This window comes from Lichenostomus cassidix, chromosome 5 (assembly GCF_008360975.1).
Source record: "Lichenostomus cassidix isolate B80296 chromosome 5, HeHo_3.0, whole genome shotgun sequence".
Lineage (NCBI taxonomy): Eukaryota > Metazoa > Chordata > Aves > Passeriformes > Meliphagidae > Lichenostomus > Lichenostomus cassidix.
Window position 1 is genome coordinate 53,335,790 of NC_139486.1, and position 20,487 is coordinate 53,356,276.

A 20,487-nucleotide genomic window follows, 5' to 3' on the forward strand; every position below is an offset into this window, starting at 1 on the left:
GGAACTGTGGATTGAATGGATGCAATCCACATCATGCAACTGTGGATGCAAAACAGAAACCAGGAATAAACCACTTCTCTAGCAAGGCAGTGTTACACTGCTAACTTGCTGTATTTTATCCAGGAATAGATTATTGCTAAAAATAAAGGAATTTAATAGCTGCAGCCAACCACCTACTTCAGAAGGCAAGGAATGCTGCCAAGAGAGAATTACGGCAATGTTATTCCACCATGGCACTTTCAAAAAACAAGCATCAGAAAATATGAATTAAGCTAAAACACAGCTTTCTCTCCAATTACACAACACATGACTTTTTATATAACCTTAATCCTCCCATTAACTCTCCTCCTCAAAGAGAAGAAAAAAGAACATCTGACTTCTGGTTTTTGATTCCTCTTTTGCTCCATAAAAGCAGAGAAATAGTGAAGTAAAAGCATCCCTTGTCCCCTTTCTGTCCCTGTTGATTGGCCTCTTGTACATCACACAGTTCAAGCTGTATTAAGTCATAACCTCTCCTTACACAGCTCCCTTCTGTGGGATGGGAAGCACAAAAAATACCTCACACAAGGGATTTATGAAAACCCCTATTATTTTACACTTAATTAAAGCATTTCTCTCCAACTGGATGTTAGGTCTGGAGATCTGCTCAGCACTTCATCTAGAGCTAACTTGAGCCTACATAAAGTATATTTCCTGTACATACAACATCAAACAAGACCTCCACACTTTTCACAAGGAAGACAGAATTAGTAACATGATGGAGAAAGCTGTGACAGCAGAGATGTATCTGAGGCAGAAAAAAGTTTCTAAAATCCCATAGTAAATGCTGTACATCCTTTTCCTTCCCATTGTTAAGAGCTGGCTACTCTCACACCTGCCATGGCTGTCCATGCTCCATTTGATTAGCTTTGCATGGCTTAGTTTTCCTTAATTGCACCAATTTCCTCACACTTCTCCATACCCTCATAAATGAAGCTGTGTGATATCAAGCATTCCCAGCTCACCTGTGCACTACTTCTTTGTGGTTCTGGGTCATGATTCAGCTTTGTTCTGACCCAACAAACATGAGAGCTGTTCTGATGCTACCAAACATGCAAGTTTTAGGTAAGAGCACAGATAAAAACTTGGTACCAAACTGAGCCACAGAGACATTGTGAGTGTTGTACATTCTGCTGTCTGCTATGGCTACCAACAGCCCATAAACACATGAAAACACCCATCCACAATGAGAACAGCTCATGCTCACAGCAAACCAGAAATAGCAGCATGGGAAACTTCACTTTCAGTTAGTGCTTTGAGTGAACTATCAGTAGTGACAATCTGGACCGCCTAAAAAACAAAGCAAGACAGTTTAGGCTGTACAGTCTATTAAAACTGGTAGTAACACACTATCCAGACCTACATAATGGCTTGACATAGGCCTTGATGACCAGTGAAAAAAGAAAAGGGTTTCCTTGGACTGGTACAAAATACTGATTTTTTTCAGAACCACAGAGAGATATCAGATGTAGTCTACAGCACAGCAATTTTTCCTTGTTACTCCTGACCCCATTATGTAAAAGGACTTAGTTCCAAAAAGCCATGTACTTACAATACAGCTAGGACCACGTCCCCAAAACAGATTCCAATGTTAAATTTAACATTTTCAGGTTTTCTGCTTATACCTTCTAAGGGACAAAATAAATCACTTCAAGCAAATAAGCAAGAACATTTTATTGTGACACTTGCAGCTTTAAGTTTCTCAAGTAATACAGAATTCTCTCAATGTCTTTACCAGCCAATTTAAATATTTCATCTACATCGGCATCACTAGTTTATAAAATTTCTCTAAGATCTGCATCTTTTCAACTGATTTAACACAAAAACAGAAGCAAAAGAACAAACTCTTGAAAACATAAGAGTTGCATCGTGGCACATTTGTTCTTTAATAAAAAGTAAGACAAACCTCCCTACTGACCTTTACTCTGAGTGAGGAAAAAGATAAATATCCACAGCTCTTTGTCCCTTCTGCTAGGATTTTAAGATCCATCTATGCATGTATAATCACAGAGCAGAGTTTCAGCCACACTGAACCACCTAAGGAGATTTTATGTTCCATAGTTTTTACATGCATTCCGTCCTCGGTGTGCTGACTGCAGGACAGAGATTCTGTGCACCTACAGTGGTTTGAAATTAAAAATACACCATAAGCCAACTTAGAGAAACATCCATTAGTAACTAATAGAAAGAATCACAAGAAGGTCTCACAACAGTTTACTAAAACATTAAGGTTCTTTAAATCACAGTTTGCAAATATAAAAATTCTATTTCCCCCTAGAAGTGAAATATATTTACATGAACGCTTTTAAAAGCCGGTCTGTAACTCTGCTCTAATCACTGTCATCCGAGCCCCCTTCGGAGCCCTCATCATTGGATGCCTCTGGCTCAGACTCGTTCCCAGAGGCTCTGGCAGAGCCCCCGTGCTCAGAGGCTCTCTCGGAGTCTCTGTCGGACTCGGCGCTGCGCGAGGCTGGGCGCGACTCGTTCTCGGAGCCGCCGGAGCCGCGACTCCTCCCCGACTGCACGGACTCGTTGTCGGACTGCTCCGACTCCGAGCGCCGCCTCTTCCTCGGGGACCTGTCGCTGTCGGACTCCTCCTCGGAGGCACGGGCACTGGACCTCCTGGGACTGCCTGCCTCGCTGCCAGACTTGTTCCTGGTATCAGAATCGCTGTCGGAAACGATGCGTTTGCTGTGCTGCTGCTCCCCTTCATCGGAATCGCTGTTGCTGTTTCTAGCGTGTCTGTAGGGAACAGCAGGGGGAAAAAAGGTATTAAAAGGTGCTCCCCTTAGCTTTTAAATAAAGCAGGACACCCAGGATTTGAGTGATGCCAGCGTTAGAAGAATGAGTGGAATTAATTTGCACTGGGAAGGGATGTTGTGAGTACAATGAAAGACTTTTCATTATCTTTGCATAATCTCATTAACACAGCATTTTCTCTTGAAGGCACGCATTGAAACTTTTAAGTTCATACAAAGTTAATTAAGGTTCTTACCCATCATCGGCAATTTTGAGTTTGTCCTCATCAGAAGAATCATCACTTGATGAAATGATGGCTTTTGATTTGATCTTTCCTTTCATTGAAGGAGGCAGACGTTCTGGTTTGGGCTGTACAGGGGGAAAACAAAGGGCTGCTTGTTCATGTGGCACAGGGCCCAAATGTAGAAACACATTCAGAAAACCAAATACACTTTTAAAAATTTTTCCATTTACTATCACTTAATTCTAGATGGCTTTGGAAATATCCTTTTCACCCCTAAAGCAGCAATAGCAATAGGAGCAATAGGGGAGGAGGATAAAAATAAGCTCTAGGGCCAGTTGGCTTCAAGAGGTTTTGCAGCAATTTTCAACACTAATAAATCTCTCTTGACCAGGGTAATGCTGAACTCCAAACACATATTTAGAAAGTGATGGAGTCTTTCAGGGTTTAACTTACAGCCTTCTTCTTCTCTGCTTTGGGCGGACGTCGTTTTTTAGGTCGTGGGCCATTTTCGTGTTCTTCATCATCACTCCCCTCTTCTGCCTTCTGGGGTCTTGAACAGAAACACATTTTATAAGGCACAAAGCAAAACATTGCAAAAAAACCTTAAAACATTCAAAAATACCAGTCTCAAGAAATGTCCCCTTCATCAAGTGGTTACTCCTACTTCTGCAGAGAGGTTGTTTAAGTCTTACAGTGTGTGTGTTTAAGTAGAAAATAATCATGTGACCTCTTGATAAGAGTACATTTTAAAACTGTTCCAAAAGACTGCAGAGAATTTACTTAAAAGTCCTACTATTTCTCAGGGGAGGCTAATATTAAATTAACATTAATTAATAATTAATTAAAGTATCAGCTACCTCCTCCTCTTCTTCTTCTTTCTCTCACCCTCCTCTTCTTCCCCATCTTGTTCACTGCCACTGCCCTTCCTTTTCTTTTTCTTTCTAGAGATGGGCAGATCTTCATCACTGTCATCATTGACAAACTCATCAAACTCCCCTGCTCCCTTTTTGGAACGCTGTAAGAAACACAGATAACCCAGCGTATTATTCACCTTCCACTTAGCCACCAGGAAACACTTCAGAACAGAAATTTATCTTAACGTGTTTTGGAAGATAAGAAAATACAGGCCTTCTAGACACCATGGAAAAGTTGGGAGAAGATGGATATCATTAAGAAACTGATTCCAAATTGGCAGATAATAACATAATCTTCTGTTGTTTTTAACAATTGAACAGATTTTAGTGATGCCACCAGGTTCAGAATTTTTACGCATTAGCTCCCAGTTCTGCCATTTTAGCATCAAACCTGTGCAATTTTACTCAGTGGAGCCTAGGAGCTTGAAATTAAAAACCTGTACTCCTGCAAGAGACCATATATCAAAGGGGGAAAATTTAGGAGGTTTAAAAGAAAAAAAAAAAAAAAATTATCTTCTACCCTGCCTCCACCGCCACCACGCTTTTTCTCCTTTGATCCTTCTACTTCACCAGTGAACATCAGAATATTCTTGGTCTTCTCCACATATTGAGCTCTTTGTTCCAGAAGTTTCTTCTGCTCTTCTTTTTCTCTCAGGCGCTTCTCTTCCTGAAACATCAAGGAAGCCAACCATTACCATTGTATTTGCAGCATCACGGTGATTACAATAGCAGGCACAGAAATTATTTGCTGTCAGGAGACTGGAAAATTGCTTTTTGATGGTCTGTGTCACAACAGAAGGTGCACATGGCAAAAAATATTGTATTTCTATGAGCCCATGCCAGAACAGGTGAAAGTCTGATGGCACAACTTCTGGCACATCTATTTTATTTTACTATACAACTAAAAAAATCTCTTTCTGAGGCTATAAGGAAGACAGAGTATCACCTGTTGGCTGTAATATTTTCTGCTAGCGCTTACTATGACTAAGAAAAACAGCTACCAGGTACCACCTCAGAACAAAAGGAGCATATATATTGTCAGGGTGCCCATTTATAAAATGCAATACACAGAATTTAGAAGAATGAAACCTGTTCTTTCAGCAGTTTCTGGCGAAGCAGCTCCTTTTCCTGCTCCTGCTTCGCACGCAGCTCCCTCTCTTCCTCATCCTGCTTGCGTGCTCGAGCCACGTGGTACTGGGCCTGGCTCAGTAAGTCAGAGCATTGCCTGCAAAATGTAGTGCAGATTTTTGAGTAAATTAAAGCACTTCTAGTAAGCTAATTTATCTTGCCATTTATCATTTCAGAACACATTGCTTCACACTTCAAATTTAGCCAATTCATATATAGAAAACCCACACACGAACATAAAAGGAATCGTACCAACTAATCTGGACAGTTTCAGAAGTATGGTTAATAAGAATTTGTATTTAATCACAACACCCTAGCAAACCTAATCAGAAAGGTATGGCAAAATTCTAGCATACAAAACCCAATAGTGTAAGAGTTAAGGTTAAAGAAAAATGTTCGCATCACATGAAACATTAGAGCAAGGTGCTTTCAACACCCTCTTAGCCGATGTCAAAATGACATTTCTTTTAATATTAAAATTTTCTCCTCTGCACAAAGTGCTTTAGTGATACCCATTTCAGGTGTACAGTGCAGGATGGCCAACACATGGTATTTGTATAGGGCTATGGAAATCTTACACAAATGTGCACAAGTGAAACACAAGAATGAAACAGTAGTAAGGAATGACCCTGCACTTGTGTTTCTACTGCTCTAACAAACTGACAGTTGAAATTTTGGAATCTAGTTTTAATAGGAAAAAAACCAGGACAAAAATATTCCACTTAGTATCTGAATGAAGGATTTGGTTTTGGGTTTATTTATTTTTTTTACCTGGCTTCTGTAGCAGCAAGTGCCAAGTCAAATCTCATCTTATCACCTACTTTACTCAAGTAACTGAAGTACCTGGAAGAAATAACATGAAACTACAGTAAGCAAATACGGCATTACTTATGTATTTATTGCAATTTTGCCTTAAAACAAAAGAATTTACTCCTGAATTACAAACCTCTAAAACTCAACAGATGAGGAAATCTCACCAATTTCTTCTGTGGCAGCATCTTTTAGTAAAAGTGCATTCAGAGTTCTCCAAATTTAAAACATTCTAAAACCACTCTGGAGAGGAAAAATTCTAAAGAGTTCTGAGATTTCATTTTCTGGCTTCTACCAATAAGTACATTGCTAACCCCAACAAATTGATTCCTTATCTGTCACAGATTACATGCTTGAATTCAGCATAAGGAAGGAAAACTTGTTTTTCAAAAATCCTTTCAGAACAGCCTCCTTGACCTAGTGCACAGGCCCTTGTGAATACAACTAACTTCCAAGCAGATCAGTAAGCTATGACGATCAGTGCTTTGAAAAGTTTCTCCAATTTAAAAGAAAATTACTTTCTAACTTTCAAGGTTGCCACAGTTTCTTCCCATATACCCTCAGAGATATTTTAAATGAAGTGGTTTTGTGCTAGACTCAAATTCTTGTGTGTATGAATAAAATAGTTCCTTGCTCAAGTTCTAGACTATGGGAGAGTATTTTCCAAGAATTTTAGTCAACAGGCAAAAATAAATTCATGCAACTTCTTCATGACAATAAATAACAAGCTTCTTATTAAATTTAAATTAGAACTTGTACCCTCAACATAACAGCAGAGCTAGGAATGCCCAAAGCATGCACCAGCTGCACCAGCAATACCTAAGAGCAGAATAACTGGCTGAAAGCTCTGTTCAAGGACGGTGATGACTGGATCAGATTAATAACAGTGGAGTCTGCACAAAATGTTATACTATTTTTTTTTAAGAGGACTAAAAAATCTCAAACACACATTTAAGAAAATGCTTCTGTTCTTACGCTGTGACAGTACTTAGGCTTTACTTGCTAAAGGAGGGCGAAATTAGTTGTGAGGGACTGCCAGTCATTAATTATGCTTACGTAAGATAAACAGATTTGCTTTTAAGCCTTACAGTTTGCTTTGAAAGAAGTAATAAAATGGTATTTAAGTTGTAGAATAATTGTCAACATTTTTTCAACTGTGCATTTCTGGGAAGAAAAGCATCTTGGTCACAGCAATAACAAAACCCTCTGAGAAACACATATTGGCACCTGGTCAATCAAAACTGGCTCTGGAGCAAAGTCTGAACACATAGTTTTGTCAGGCCCAGTCTTTTGTTTTTCTGCTATAAACCCTAGAACTACACAGTGTTTTGTAGCAGATGATTGCTCTTCTAACCAGATTTGTGCCTAATACTGCAAATATACTGTAAGGTGACAACAAAATAGATTATAATGAATTGAAATAAATGATCTTCACCTGTGGGCAAGCTCCAGTTCTTTCACAGCATTAAGCACTTCCTTCAGATTGCTTTTTTCATCTTTCAAGACAGAGGTAGCAAGTCTTTGTAGCACTAAAGCCACATTAAACATGAGGACTGTATCACTTGGAGCCACATGCCTGGCCTGGAAAAAAGCATGTTTTTAAGATAAGCTACAAGATGATACAGAAATGACATACAGCGATATAAGCACCATAATTTCAACCCCAGACCACCAAATTTAAAGAAACACAAACACACATCAACTAATAGTAATTTTATGTTGAGATACATGATGTCCTATATCCATACCTTTAACAAAGTTTGTTTGCATTCCTGTAATTTGCCACATTTGAACAGTGCCCGGGCCAAATACAACAACACTTCAGTATTTTGATGCTTATAGAACTTTCTGAGGCAGTTTTCATACTGAAATGAAAAAAAAAAAATCAAAGTCAGAAGTCACAGTGGTTTGTTATTTTGGTTAGCGAACTCCAGTAAATGTTTCTTTTCCTAAAAAGCACGACTGCTACTATGCCTTTTGTTTTTCAAAGAAGTTTGTTATGCTACATGGATGCCTCCTTTTCACTGATCAGAACATTCTCTCTCCTATTCCATAGCAAGTACCTGTTTTTCCTAGAAACTGGCAGCAGCCCAGAAGGCTCTGCAGGTCCTAAATACAAAAGAATACCTTTTAAGTACCATCTACTGGAACAAAGTCCAACCAACATTACTCATTTTAAGACCACTAAAATATTCCCCACAGTATGAAGGGAATAAAAGATCTATTTTCTTCATTCATACAAGAAATTTTACCAATTGAAGTACATCTAATACAGTAATTCCATATACCTGATGTAATTTGTTAAAAAAAAAAAAATCCAGGCTTTCCAGATAACATCAAATTTGTTCTGTCCACTCAACAGAGGAACTTGGCATGCCAAGGGATATTAGTTTCTCTAAAGTGTGAAAGATGACTCATTACTCTAAGTTTTGTGGGTCTAGAATTAAAGGTTTAAACAGTTAACAAACTTAGCATGTTCAGTAACAAGCACCTTCTGTTTGGCATACTCTTGTGTCAAGGAATCATTCACCCTCTCTAAGCCTCCAAAATAGCAAACTAAGTTTTTTTCCAGCTCAAGTACAGAAAAACTGCCCTGAACTGTAACACCTGAGGTTGTTACTCTTGGAACTCACTGTGTTGTGAGCACCCAGTTTTCACTCACCTTTAGCATCACAGATTTTGTGTTTAGCTCAAGCCTGCCTCAGATTTGTATGCTTTAGGGTAGAGAACTCAGTCGGATAATTATTGTGGCTGCAGTAAGCTGGGCTAGTAAATTCAATTTGTCTCCCTTTGAGTTCAATATCATGTATTTCACACTGTGACTGCATAGCAGAATCCAGGGAATAATAAAACACTTCAGTAAATAAACATATTTCTAATAACACCTTTTCTTAAATCAATTAGCAAATGAGGAAAATATTTTTCTCCCAAATCGATAGGTGAAAGTGACACCCACTTTTCCACAGTAATTCACTGCATAAACAATTGCTAAAATTAGATTTTCATTAGGTTTTTTGTCAATAAAAATAGACAAAATGGTAAAAAACCAAAAGACCCCATGCAAGCACAACAGAGTGAATGTGATTGTATTGCCAAAGCTTGCTAACAATAGTTCACTGGAGGACAGTGACTACTGAGCTCCTGATCATGTAAGAAAGGCCCAGGAACACTTCATTAAGCATCACAAAAAGCTTCAGAATAGCTCTGAATTAAGTATTTTTTGAGCCTCAACAAGGACTCAGTCTTAAATGATGCAAGTTTGTCCTTAGCTTCTGTCCTGCTCAACATGTGCTGGTTTTTTAAGCTTACTTGTACGCTTTTAGTCAACTAATTGGGTCAATTTAGTCAGAATAGGTTAACACTTGAAAGTTTACTTGCTCGAGCAGGTCAAACTAGCTGACCTCCAAAGATTTCTTCCAACATGAATTACCTTGTGATTTTAACTGTGGTGAGTGAAATTATGGCACAGTCAGCTTTTAGGACAACTCTGGTGGTTATTCATGTGATCATTTACAAGAACAAAAATAGGAATTGTTGCTATTAAAAACAAAAAAAAAATCCCAACAAAAACCACCAGGAAATTGTATTTACTTACTTTGGAAACATCAGAATGTAAACCACATACAGCAATTACGCTGACTGAGATCCCTCTAATAATTTTTTCCACAACCAAAATTCTAACCCTGCTACCAAAAAAAGTGTAAAAGTTGGTAGGTATTTGTAACTCCTCATCCACATTTGGCAGCTTGTTTTTAAATCTAGACTTGACAGCCAACAGCTCGTTAGAAATAGGCCTAGAACTTGTTAAAGCACTGCTCAGAAACTTTCCCAGCTGCCCTGACAACAGAGAAACATCTAGAAGTCATCATGATGTAGTTCAATGTGGAGATGTTACCATCTGCACAGCACTGATGTACTGTTTCTGCTCTACGTAGATATGTGCCAAATTCAGCCACACATCACTGATATCTGCTGTTGCCTCTCTCACTTGGGCAAAAACATCACGAGCTTCACGGAAATATCCTTTATGCGCCAGCACAGCTCCTGAGGGGAGAGGAACATGTACAGTGTGAGCTTCCAGGTTCATGCACTGTGCACTCCTACCACAGAGCATCAAATACTGCCTCAATCAAGTGCCCCAGCCAAAACTGACATAGCTGCCATTTCCTGAGCTCCACTCTACAGTGTTTAGGCTCTGAAAAAAGAATTCTATATTAAAATATGAAATTTAAGAACACAATCACCTCTGAAGGAAAACTAGAGTCTAATATTCACCTATGCCATTAGCTGCATACAAATTCTTTGGGTCATTTCTGAGGACTTGCTTGTAGATGGCTAATGCACGGTCTTGGTGACGTTTCTCCTGCAGAAACAAATGCCTCAATTCATCACTCACTTCTACAGTTGGGTATTAAAAGATCTACCCAGAGGTATTACGAACTGGAAGATGCCAAACAGACATCAAGAAGAGGCTCTGAATAGCTAACAACATACAGAAAATAACTAAACAAACCCCCACACAGGGCAGAGAGGTGCCCATTACCTTTTCTCTGTCTCTTGTGGGTTGATGGAGAGTCTGCAACCAGACGTTTCCAAGAGCCAGCATGGAATAAGTATCATTTTGTGTGGAGGGCTGCTTCAATATTCTTTCAAATTTCTTCTGTCCTGGACCCCACTCTTGTTTAGCCAAATGAAGATTGCCAATCAGAGACCAAGCATCTGGATGGTCCTAAATAAAAATTCACTGTAAGTTACAAAAGCTTTCTTTTTCTTTGCAAGGTTACTTTTCCAAGTATAGAGTATTACTCTTCTTAAATATAATCCCATATTAAAAAGAACCCCAAACAAACAAAACACACAGAAGCAGATCTGGCAATTCTCTCTTCTTGCCCTAGTTTATGTGAACAAACAAAATAAAAACACAAAAAAAAGAAAATTAAATTTTAACTTATTATTTCAAGTGTTTTAATGTTAAAGTCTTACAGGGTTACAAACCTGATTTATTTGAAGTGCTTCTTTAAACCAATCAGAAGCCTCATAAAAATTCCCTTTATCCCTGGCCATAGCTCCCAAACGCAAGTAGCCTGGAAATAAAAATAGAAAAAAAAATAAAAATCAATCATCTTGAACAAAGAAAATTTTGTCCCTGAATGAATTTCAAAAGCTATTTTTTTCCTTGACCAGCTAAGGGCAGCAAACATTAAGACACCTTTCATATTCTATTCACAATGAGAAATACAATATGAAGAGGAAATTCCATCCACAATGGTCATACAGAAACTGCAGGTTTCTAATAGTTAAAGTATTGTACATGTATTAAATTGGCTTTATAAGTTAAAGACAACCGAAAAACCTCAAAGAAATAAGGATCCTCAAATAAATAAGGAGCCTAATTCTCCTCCCTCCACTTTAAGTAGCTCTTCTACCTCCACAAGCTTTGGGAAGGGTATCAGCAGGTGACAATGGAAAACAAGCAGAGAGAAGGCTACAGATGAGGCTGGGGCATGATGTGTGCAGGAGCTTGGGCAAATACCACAGGTCAGCCCCAAAACTACTGCGAAAACAAGGGAACACAGACATAAGGAGAGCAGAAGACACTGTCAAACAGAAGATTTTTGGTATTATAAGGATGACTGTGGAATACCAAACATTTCTTACAATCAACATAATTTGGATGTTCTCTCAAAATGTTTTTATAGAGCTTTTCCGCTTCGTGAAATTCACACATGGCCTCATAGAGCCTGGCAAGGTTGTAGGATGTTGTCACAGAGATGGCATTGTAGTAATGCTCATCGTGCTCAGCCTCTGCTTTCGCACGATCCAGCGACGCCAAGAAGTATTTCTGAAGTGTAGAAAGAAAAGAGGAATGAAGCACTCCAGAATATCCTCAAAGAAAAACTTCTGTGTGATCAAAGAACTCCATTCAAACTGAGTAACTGCATACCTTTGCTTCTCCTAGGTTTCCCAGCCTGAAGTGCAGAGCACCCACATTATTCAGTATCTCTGGAGGGACATCAGCCTGCACTTTCTCCTGCAGGATGCGTGTGGCTGTTCCATAGGCTGACAGAGCACCCTTTGAAAAGAAACAGAAAGTGGATGAAGAAAAGGAAGGAAAGGAAGGAAAGGAAAACAAGAATGAGCTCTACATGCTCTTATGAAAGGCACATATATAATTCACCAAATGTGTATCAATAATACCTGTATATCAGTCTGTTCTAGAATTTGGGCTAGCTCAATCCACGCCTCTACATCATCAGGATATTGTTCTGTGACTTTCTTTAAATGCCCCTGAAAAACAGCAGAAAATAATTATGGCATTTTGAAGACACGCAGCCTGTTCAAAAAAATGGAAATAAAATCAAGAGTGAAGGCATTAACCTTAACACTAAAAAGATATACCATACTGCAGAAGCAAACATCCTAAACATCTGCCCAGTAATAAATCTGCATTAGTTTCCCTCCTTCATTATTCTGTTTTTCTATAGAAAAGAACACCTGCTTCAAGTCTCAGAAATAAAAACTATTACACCAATATGAGAAACTAGAGAAGTGATGTGAAGTATTTTTTGCATTTTTTTACCCAACATTAGATTTAAAGCACCTTTCATTTAAGAAAAGCATAACTGTCCTTCCAGATAAGCCAAGACAAGTGTTTTCTCGGAATCAGCAGCTGATTTGCTGTCTTCAGGAAATCACAAGCTAACTTATCATCTTCAGAGAATTTTAACATGTATGGGAAGAATTCTGCCCTTTTCTTAGTACCAAATACAAACATGAGGCTGGGGCTTCTCTAAATTCCTGGAAATGCTTTAGTTAGAGCTCAGTATAGTCTCAGTTCAATCCAGAATTTGTGACTCTTCACACACAGGAGGATATCTCATGACAGCCCATATGAAATATTCTGTATTTACAGCCAACTAATCCCAAGTTTTACTCAATTTAAGAAACAGTCTGATTTCAAGTTGATTTTTGAGTTCTACTCTTGCATGGAAACATATGATGCTGGCAGAAGGAAAACTCACCTTTGCAATATCCCGTTTCTCCTGGTCTTCTGAAGCTGCATAAAGAGATCCAAGGATTTTCATAGTCTCATAATTGTTAGGATAGGCTTTCAAAACTTTTTCAAAGCATTGTGAAGCATTCTCTTTGTCCCCTCGATAAATGTACATTTGACCCAATCCAAAAAACGGAAGTACAAAAGAAGATGAGGCAAACTGAGTGGCCTGGTAATAATACTGGAAAGCTTGATCATAATCTTCCTAATTAAAAGGAATTAAATGAAGAACAGTCAGTGTTTTTAAAGGCAACCTTTGCACGAACTTTTATAACACAGATTTAAGTGTGACCTCAAAGGGGACTTTGCAAAACTGCCCTACCTGGACATGAAAAGACCTCGCCAGCTGATAGCAGCTCTCTGCCTGCATTGCTTCCACTTCTGTGTTATGGAAAGCATGAAGAGCCAAGTGTTGTACTTTACCATAGTCCTGAAAATAAAAAAGGAAGTTAAATAAAATTTGAAACTCTTCACTTTATTTACAGTCAAGTGATTTATGATTTTAACATGGAGAGCTAGAAAATATAACAAAGCTTCTATCACAGCACTGACTAAGTTAAAACAGATTAAGTTTTAGCCATTACTACTCTTTTCTCTGTTTTATATTTTAAAGCATAGAAGAGTGAGGAGGGGAAAAAAAAACCAACAGAAACCCCAAACACAACTAACCAACCAACCAACCAAAAAAAAAAAAAAATCCCAAACACCAAAAACCCAAAACCCCTTCAGGACACAAAGGTGACCTTGACTTAAGAAATACGTGCACCTTTTCCTGGTTTTCTTAAGAAAGGTTTATACAAAATTCAGATCAAAAACCTCACACTTGTCCATCTAGATCAACAGGTATTAGGCAACTGATGAAATGAGTTTGAATCTAACACTGGCATTCTTCCTCTTCAGAGACTATCAAGTATTTAATGGTAAAATTTCACAGATGTCTTACCTTCTTGAAAAAGAAGTGATTAGCCAAGTGATTCAACACCATTGGATTACTGGGATCAATTGTGTAAGCCCTAGAGAGGAGTTGAACACCATTCTTGATGGAATCAGCCTGAATGAAACATTGAAAGGTATCAGCAACACCTCAATAACTGTATTTTACTACCATCTTCAAAACTATTCTTCAGTCTTGGCTGCTGCAGGATTTCTGACAACACCCTACTGAGCTCTCAGAAGTAAAGCAAATTCAGCTATCAGCTTTTTTTTCCTGCAGTATACAGACAGAAAACAGGAAATGAAGCTACCACACAGGGATGGAAAAGAGCAGAGCAGGACTCTCTAGGAAAGAAAAAGCAAAAAAACCCAAAAGACTCAGTCTTGATGTCCTTTGACATGTCACACTCACAGACTAGTATCTTTCCTTCTGTTCCTTCTACTGTTCAGTGTCCCCAGTGTCTGTTTAAGTTACAGTGTTTTACCCAATTCATTCAACAGTGGAATGAAGGTATTTTCATATTCAAATTCTAAACAACAACTTTAGATCTTATTTTAAAAAACAGTACAAGTTTGAGATGTTTACACAGGAATATAATTGTATCAACTTACTCTTTTCTAAAAAAAACTTTACACCTTAAAGAAAGCTTCCCATGGGTAAAAATGTGACTTACCTACAAGTTCAAATCCACAACTAATAAAGTAATTGCTCTTTATTTAGGACACCCATGAGATCTGTATCACAAGTCTATCAGCTTAAATCTGTACTTATTTCTGAACAGAAACAATAAAAAATGGTATCTAGAAATCATCTAATATCTGTGATTTACTTTGTAATTATGATGAACAGAAAGCTATCTTACTGAAGACACTAGGTTTTAACAGGTTAAGACCTAATGTGAAGGCACCTAAAAACCCAATTCCAGTTTGAACAGGTACTACCTTTCCAAACCTAGCATAACAATATACCGGGATTAGGTGATACTGAATCATTCCTGCTTTAATTTTCAAAGGTAAATGTGTATTATAATCACACTGTACATTTGTCCAAGTTCTCCAATAATTTGAGTCTCATGTCCAATTTCAATCAAATCCAACAGATGGGGAGAGGTCCCAAAGCTCCTAAGTGCTTTCCTTTACAAAAACCAGAGATCAGACAGACCTCAACAAAGACACAGTGTGATCTCAACCCTGATTCGACATCATAACATCTTCTAGGAGGAAGAAATATTAGAAATATCTAAGCACAGAAAAGATGCCAATTAGTTTGATAATCAGAGAGAATCTTTTCCCCAGGGTGTTCCCCCTTCCTGTGTCAACTCTTCAATGTTATCCTCATCTTGCAGTAAAAGTTGGGAAAACAGTTTGAAGTAAAGCACAGATGATGCATTTCTTAGAAAGAACACAAAACATCTTTGAGTGGCTCAGCTTTTAATCACAAGTTTTTGAAGCTCCAGGTGAGTGGGTTCATCCCTTGACTTAGTCAAAATATCGTCAGGAAAAGAAAAAAAAAGATACCAGATTTCATCAATTTCTCATCTATGGAATTCATTAAAATTTTGCTTTAGAGTATTTTTGGTTCTCTCTGTAGTTTTACAAAAAAAACCTCTTGTGCCCACTCTTTTTGTATTCTTCATGGAAGTCTTAACAGATGGGTTTTTTCCCCAAGAAATAGAAAACCAAGAAATTTTCAGACATTCTGTGCTAACAAAAAATCTTTCCAGGGAACTACAGAAAGCAACACACGAAAGTTTAGCAACATAGAGTTATGTAACAATTTTTTTTAAACACTCAAAAGTCTCATCCTCCACGGATAATATCTGAGATGGTTAACTGATGCTAAGGAAGTTATGATCCCAACTAAGCTATATTTTTCCAGCAATACATCATGTAGAAAGGTAGGATCACCACTTTATCATAGTTTTAGCAGCCCAGCTAAAATTTCTTGCCTTCTCTTTGGTTTACCATGCAGCATGCATGACTGAATGGAACTTTAAAACTTATTTGAAAGCTTATGCTCCTTAAGCTTAGGACTAATCTCCTGGGAATACGTCTTTTACCTTGACCTTCTTTCACATATCTCATCATGGATTTTTATTATTTTAATTAAAATAGGTAACCTAGCACTGTTTTTCTGTACCTAACACCTCTATAAACAACTGAGTTGAAGATATCTATCAACAGAAGAAAGCTATTCAGAATGTGCTGCTAACATCACAAGCACATGCATATAATATCATCCAACATTGGAACAGACTTAAAATCATTTAACCATAAAAGTTATTACCCATTTCAAAACTAGACTACCTTTTAACAGACAAAAATTTTGCTTTTTTAGCTAAAAGAAAGTAAACTGAGCATGGATTCTTGCTAAGTCAGACCCACCTCCTTATTATTGAGTTCCAGAACAGCCAGTCCAACCAAGGCCCCAACACATTTGGAATTCAGCTCCAGAGCCCTGCTGAAGGCCAGGCGAGCTTTTTCCAGCTTGTTCAGTTTCACGAAGCAGTGCCCCATTCCTAATCGAACCTCGGCTAGAGAAAAACATGACACCATTCAGAATTCCCAAAGTTTCAACTTTATGCCTTTTTTTCACAACCTGGAGTGACAGCAGAATTTTTAATAGCTCCTTAAAGCCTGTAAAGCCAACTAACAATTTGCTGTTTTTCAAGGCAGCAGCCCACGCTTGGCCACAAAAATAACTTGAATATATTCGTAAGGCTTTATTTCTTCGTAAACCCCAGAACATTGATCTATCTCCCACAGACTCCAATACTAAACAAATAAAAATTACTTTTATGGGAATGTATTAAAAAATAATAGAGAACAGCATTAAAAAATTGCCAGATGGAAGGGCTGGAAATTTCTTAGGTGGGTTAAGTTCACCCAAAACTAGCAGGCCTTCCGAAAACACAGATGAATAAATAAGTTAGCTGGCATTTCTCCTCAAATGATCAACTGATTCACATGCTGTTTATCAACCTCCAGCTTCCATGACCATGTACAGATGGACTACTAACAGAAAATTCACATCATACTGCCCTTTCAGAGTGCTTGGGATCTAGTACAGAGATATTTATGAACAGTTATTTCAAATCTGTGTCTGTAAGAAAAAGGGGAGCAAAGGAAAGATGTTTGTTGAAAAGCAAGGTTTTTGTAAGCAATCAGTCTTATGGTAAAGCAGACCACAGAACACATGTCAAACAAAAAAGGTTTGCAATAAACCTTTTTTCAGAAAGGTTATAGCAAAGTCTGTCACATCTCTCAAGAGACTTCTAAGTATTTGTGACCCCAATTTAAATATCTTGAATTAATGTATCTAAATCCCACGTATTTTTCAGCCATTAACAATCACTTTCCCAGATTTTGGCACAAAGAAAATAATGCAACACCAAGAAAAGCTCACATTGTGCACTATAGGTAGAATTTTATTTTTTAGGTCTTGTTTCATTATTGATTCACCATTTCTGAAGCCTTATTCCTAGACCTCACAGAGAAATTCTACAAGAGTCTTGAACAGTTCCCTCCTTCCCCACACAACTTTAATTTCTCTTACATGCAAAATCTCATTTTCTAATACCTATTTAAAAGGTAATACTTAGAAAAAAAAAGGATAGTACTTTCCTAAATACAATTTCCTTCTCTAACAATTAAGAAATACTTCAAAGTCAATGAATGCCTAAATCCCTCTGTAATGAGGGCATGGCTTCTTTTGACAGATATATACCACAAAAGTGCCCTTTGAATTTCAATTAGGAAGACCTGAGTTAGTTTGCAAGCAGAGCAAATACTTCCAGTAGCAAATACTTTGTGTCTTACCTGGGCAGCCTGGATTGGTACGCAGTGCTTTCTTGTAGTAAGCAAGGGCTCCTCTGTAATCTTTCTTGTTGAAAGAAATGCACGCCTTACCTGTTAGAACATACCAGGAATAAAACCAAAACAGTTACAAACCACAAGCTCAAGTATTATTTGGTAAACTTGTGCTGTGTCCATTTTCAAAAGCTGCAGTTAAAAACTAACAGAAAATTCAGACAATGACAACTTTTTATTACATTTGATGATGTCAAGTATATGAAAAAAGCAAACATGAAAACACATTAAATTCGTATTTTCCTATTTTTCTGCAGAAACTTACTTCTTTATTGGTCCAGAGGACAGACACTTACTCAGACCAGTGAATAACTGAAATTAGAGCCCTCAGCAGTGGTAACTTCACCTTTGACAGTGTCCAGCTTCATTGCCATCATCAGGGCAGCATAAATAGCTGGATTTGGGATGTATGCCCATGGGTCTCAGAAGAATCTAAGTAGCACTGCACTTTTCCTAGCTCTTCCACATACTTATAAAGTTTAAAGTAGTCTCTGTCATATGTTTCAGGTCACCACATCACATTCTATGCACCCTCTGAAGCACACAATTAATTCCAAAACCCAACCACAGAGAGTAAAAACCACCAGGTTTTTACAAATATCCATAAATTCATACCAAGAAGGGCAGGAATATTATTTGGAGACTGGTTGAGCACGAAGTGGAATTGTGCATCAGCTTGGTCCATCTTATCACCTTCAAGCAGACAAAAGCAGGCTCTTCCCAACAAGTGATTCTAGACAAGGAAAAGGATTTGCAACACATTTATCTCTGTAAATATAAAGTTTGGAACACATGAAAGATTAAATGCCTTATAATGCTTTTTACAATAAATTAATTTCTCTCACATATTATCAAGCAAGAGAGCAACAACCAATCCTTCCTTCCTTCCCAAGCCCAAAAATTTGACTGAAGTAGCTCTACCCAGGGTGCCACGCTAGAAACAATTATTCCTGGTGGAACCACACACATTTCAGATACAAGTTTTATTCACATGTACAACACTAACAGACTTTAAAGCCTGAGCATTTTCTATCTTCTCTTTAGTGAATCAATACTTATTTTCTCTATAATATCTAATTTACAAAAATGGATTTCTGATCAGATTTTGGTTTTACCTGATCATACATGATTATCTTGTCAGCCATAGTGTACAGCAGAGTGGCCTGGGTAATGAGCTCCTTCTTGTTGTCTTTGTTCTTCTCCTTCCGAGCCTGCTGCACATAGTAGGCTGCCAGAGTGTCCAGACATGTCATCTGATCTTTCTCGTGGTCTCTGTAGTCCAGGTTGCCATCGATGCGTGCAGCTTCCAGCAGCTTCACAAAGTCTTCTGTTTTGCCTTGCTTGTAGTATTCCAGCTATAAAACACAGTTTGAACAGACAGTGCCACTGCAGTCAGTACATAACATATGAAGTTGATGCTTTAGGTGTCACACAGATTCTTTTTCCAGGATATAGGGATAAATCAGAAATAAATGGAGGCATAATCAGAGAAAGGTATTCTGGTAATGTCAAATATTCTTCCCTTCTAGAATCACTGAATGGCCTGGGTTGGAACGGACCTTGAAGATCATTTCATTCCAAACCCTCGGCCATGGACAGGGACATCTTACACCAGGCCAGGTTGCTCAAGAGGCCCATCCAACAGGCCCTTGAACACTTCCAGGGATGGAGTATCCACAATTTCTAAGGGGAACCTGTGCCAGTGCCTAACCACCTCAAAACACAAGTTTTGATCTATTTATGAGTGAGTAGTCCACTGGTCTTCCTCTGAACTTCTTTGACTTTGTGACATTAAACCATACTTTCCACAGTATAGATACTGCCCCCTCCTTTTTTATGAAACATGTAGTCAAAGGACACAAACCAGGAAAACTACAGATTGAGGGGAAAAAAAACGTAGAAAGCAAGTCTCAACAGGCAGGAAAAAGAGATGAAATTAAAATCCTAATATGCATATGTCAATCAGAACCATCAATGACTGAATGGCCCCATAAAGTTCCTGTTCGGAATTCAGTTATCACTGGTCATAAAAGTAAGAAAGTGTAAATTCTGATTTATGTGAATACAGTATTTAAATATACAGTTTGTATCTATACTGACCGCTAGGGCAATCCATATGTGCAGCTGGGTGTGTTCCTGTTTCAGGATACTTATAACTTCATCACCCTCAGGCAACTGATCGAAGTCAAGCTCAATAACCTAGGACCAAACAACACAGATCATCTTTTCACAGAGCATTAAAAACATTGTCATCGAGCTCAAAGGAAGCTGAACATGTCAGAGCACAAAACATAAATAATTATTTGTGTTTAAACAGGTTATGGACAAAGAAAGAAGAGATCATGTATTGTATTCTGTACAAGACAAAACCAACAGCCTCTCCTTAGAGAAAAGACAACCCAATGTTTGGGATTCCAGTGAGGGAGAGATCCTAATTCAGTTTTTTTCACTATAGACCTCAGGCTCAGAATCAGCTAATAATCAACTTCACTGCACACTGGTGAATTTCTAAAACCTTTCCTACAGATAATACAGAGACCTAGCTCAGAGTCAAAATCTTCCACATCATCAGAAAATCAATACCTAAGACTTAGAGTCCTGAAATTTTGTAAAGTCATCTTTATGCCCTTGGAAATTATGAAACTATTGAAACAGCTAAACTTCTGAATCTTCACAATTGTAGTCATGACCAGTAAATGACATCAACTACTTTTCATCGTTCAAGCATTGTTTTGTGAGTACTCTTCTCCCATGTT

The 20,487-nt window shown here is 38.0% G+C and overlaps 1 protein-coding gene across 1 annotated transcript; it reads right to left on the bottom strand.

Annotated features, from left to right (window-relative positions):
- Nucleotides 1-1,698: 1,698 nt before the first annotated feature.
- CTR9 (CTR9 component of Paf1/RNA polymerase II complex) lies at nt 1,699-19,969 on the bottom strand. Its single transcript, XM_085063109.1, has 24 exons — nt 19,832-19,969; nt 18,847-19,086; nt 18,347-18,464; nt 17,681-17,770; nt 16,247-16,395; nt 13,872-13,979; nt 13,251-13,358; nt 12,897-13,133; nt 12,073-12,162; nt 11,819-11,947; nt 11,533-11,716; nt 10,870-10,958; nt 10,418-10,603; nt 10,150-10,237; nt 9,770-9,918; nt 7,623-7,739; nt 7,310-7,455; nt 5,836-5,907; nt 5,026-5,161; nt 4,457-4,603; nt 3,880-4,037; nt 3,476-3,572; nt 3,035-3,147; nt 1,699-2,781 (listed from the first exon to the last, which is right to left on the bottom strand). Exons 2-24 carry the CDS (start codon nt 18,982-18,984, stop codon nt 2,370-2,372), a joined length of 3,261 nt encoding a protein of 1,086 aa, XP_084919235.1. The 5' UTR covers nt 18,985-19,086; nt 19,832-19,969; the 3' UTR covers nt 1,699-2,369.
- Nucleotides 19,970-20,487: the final 518 nt, after the last annotated feature.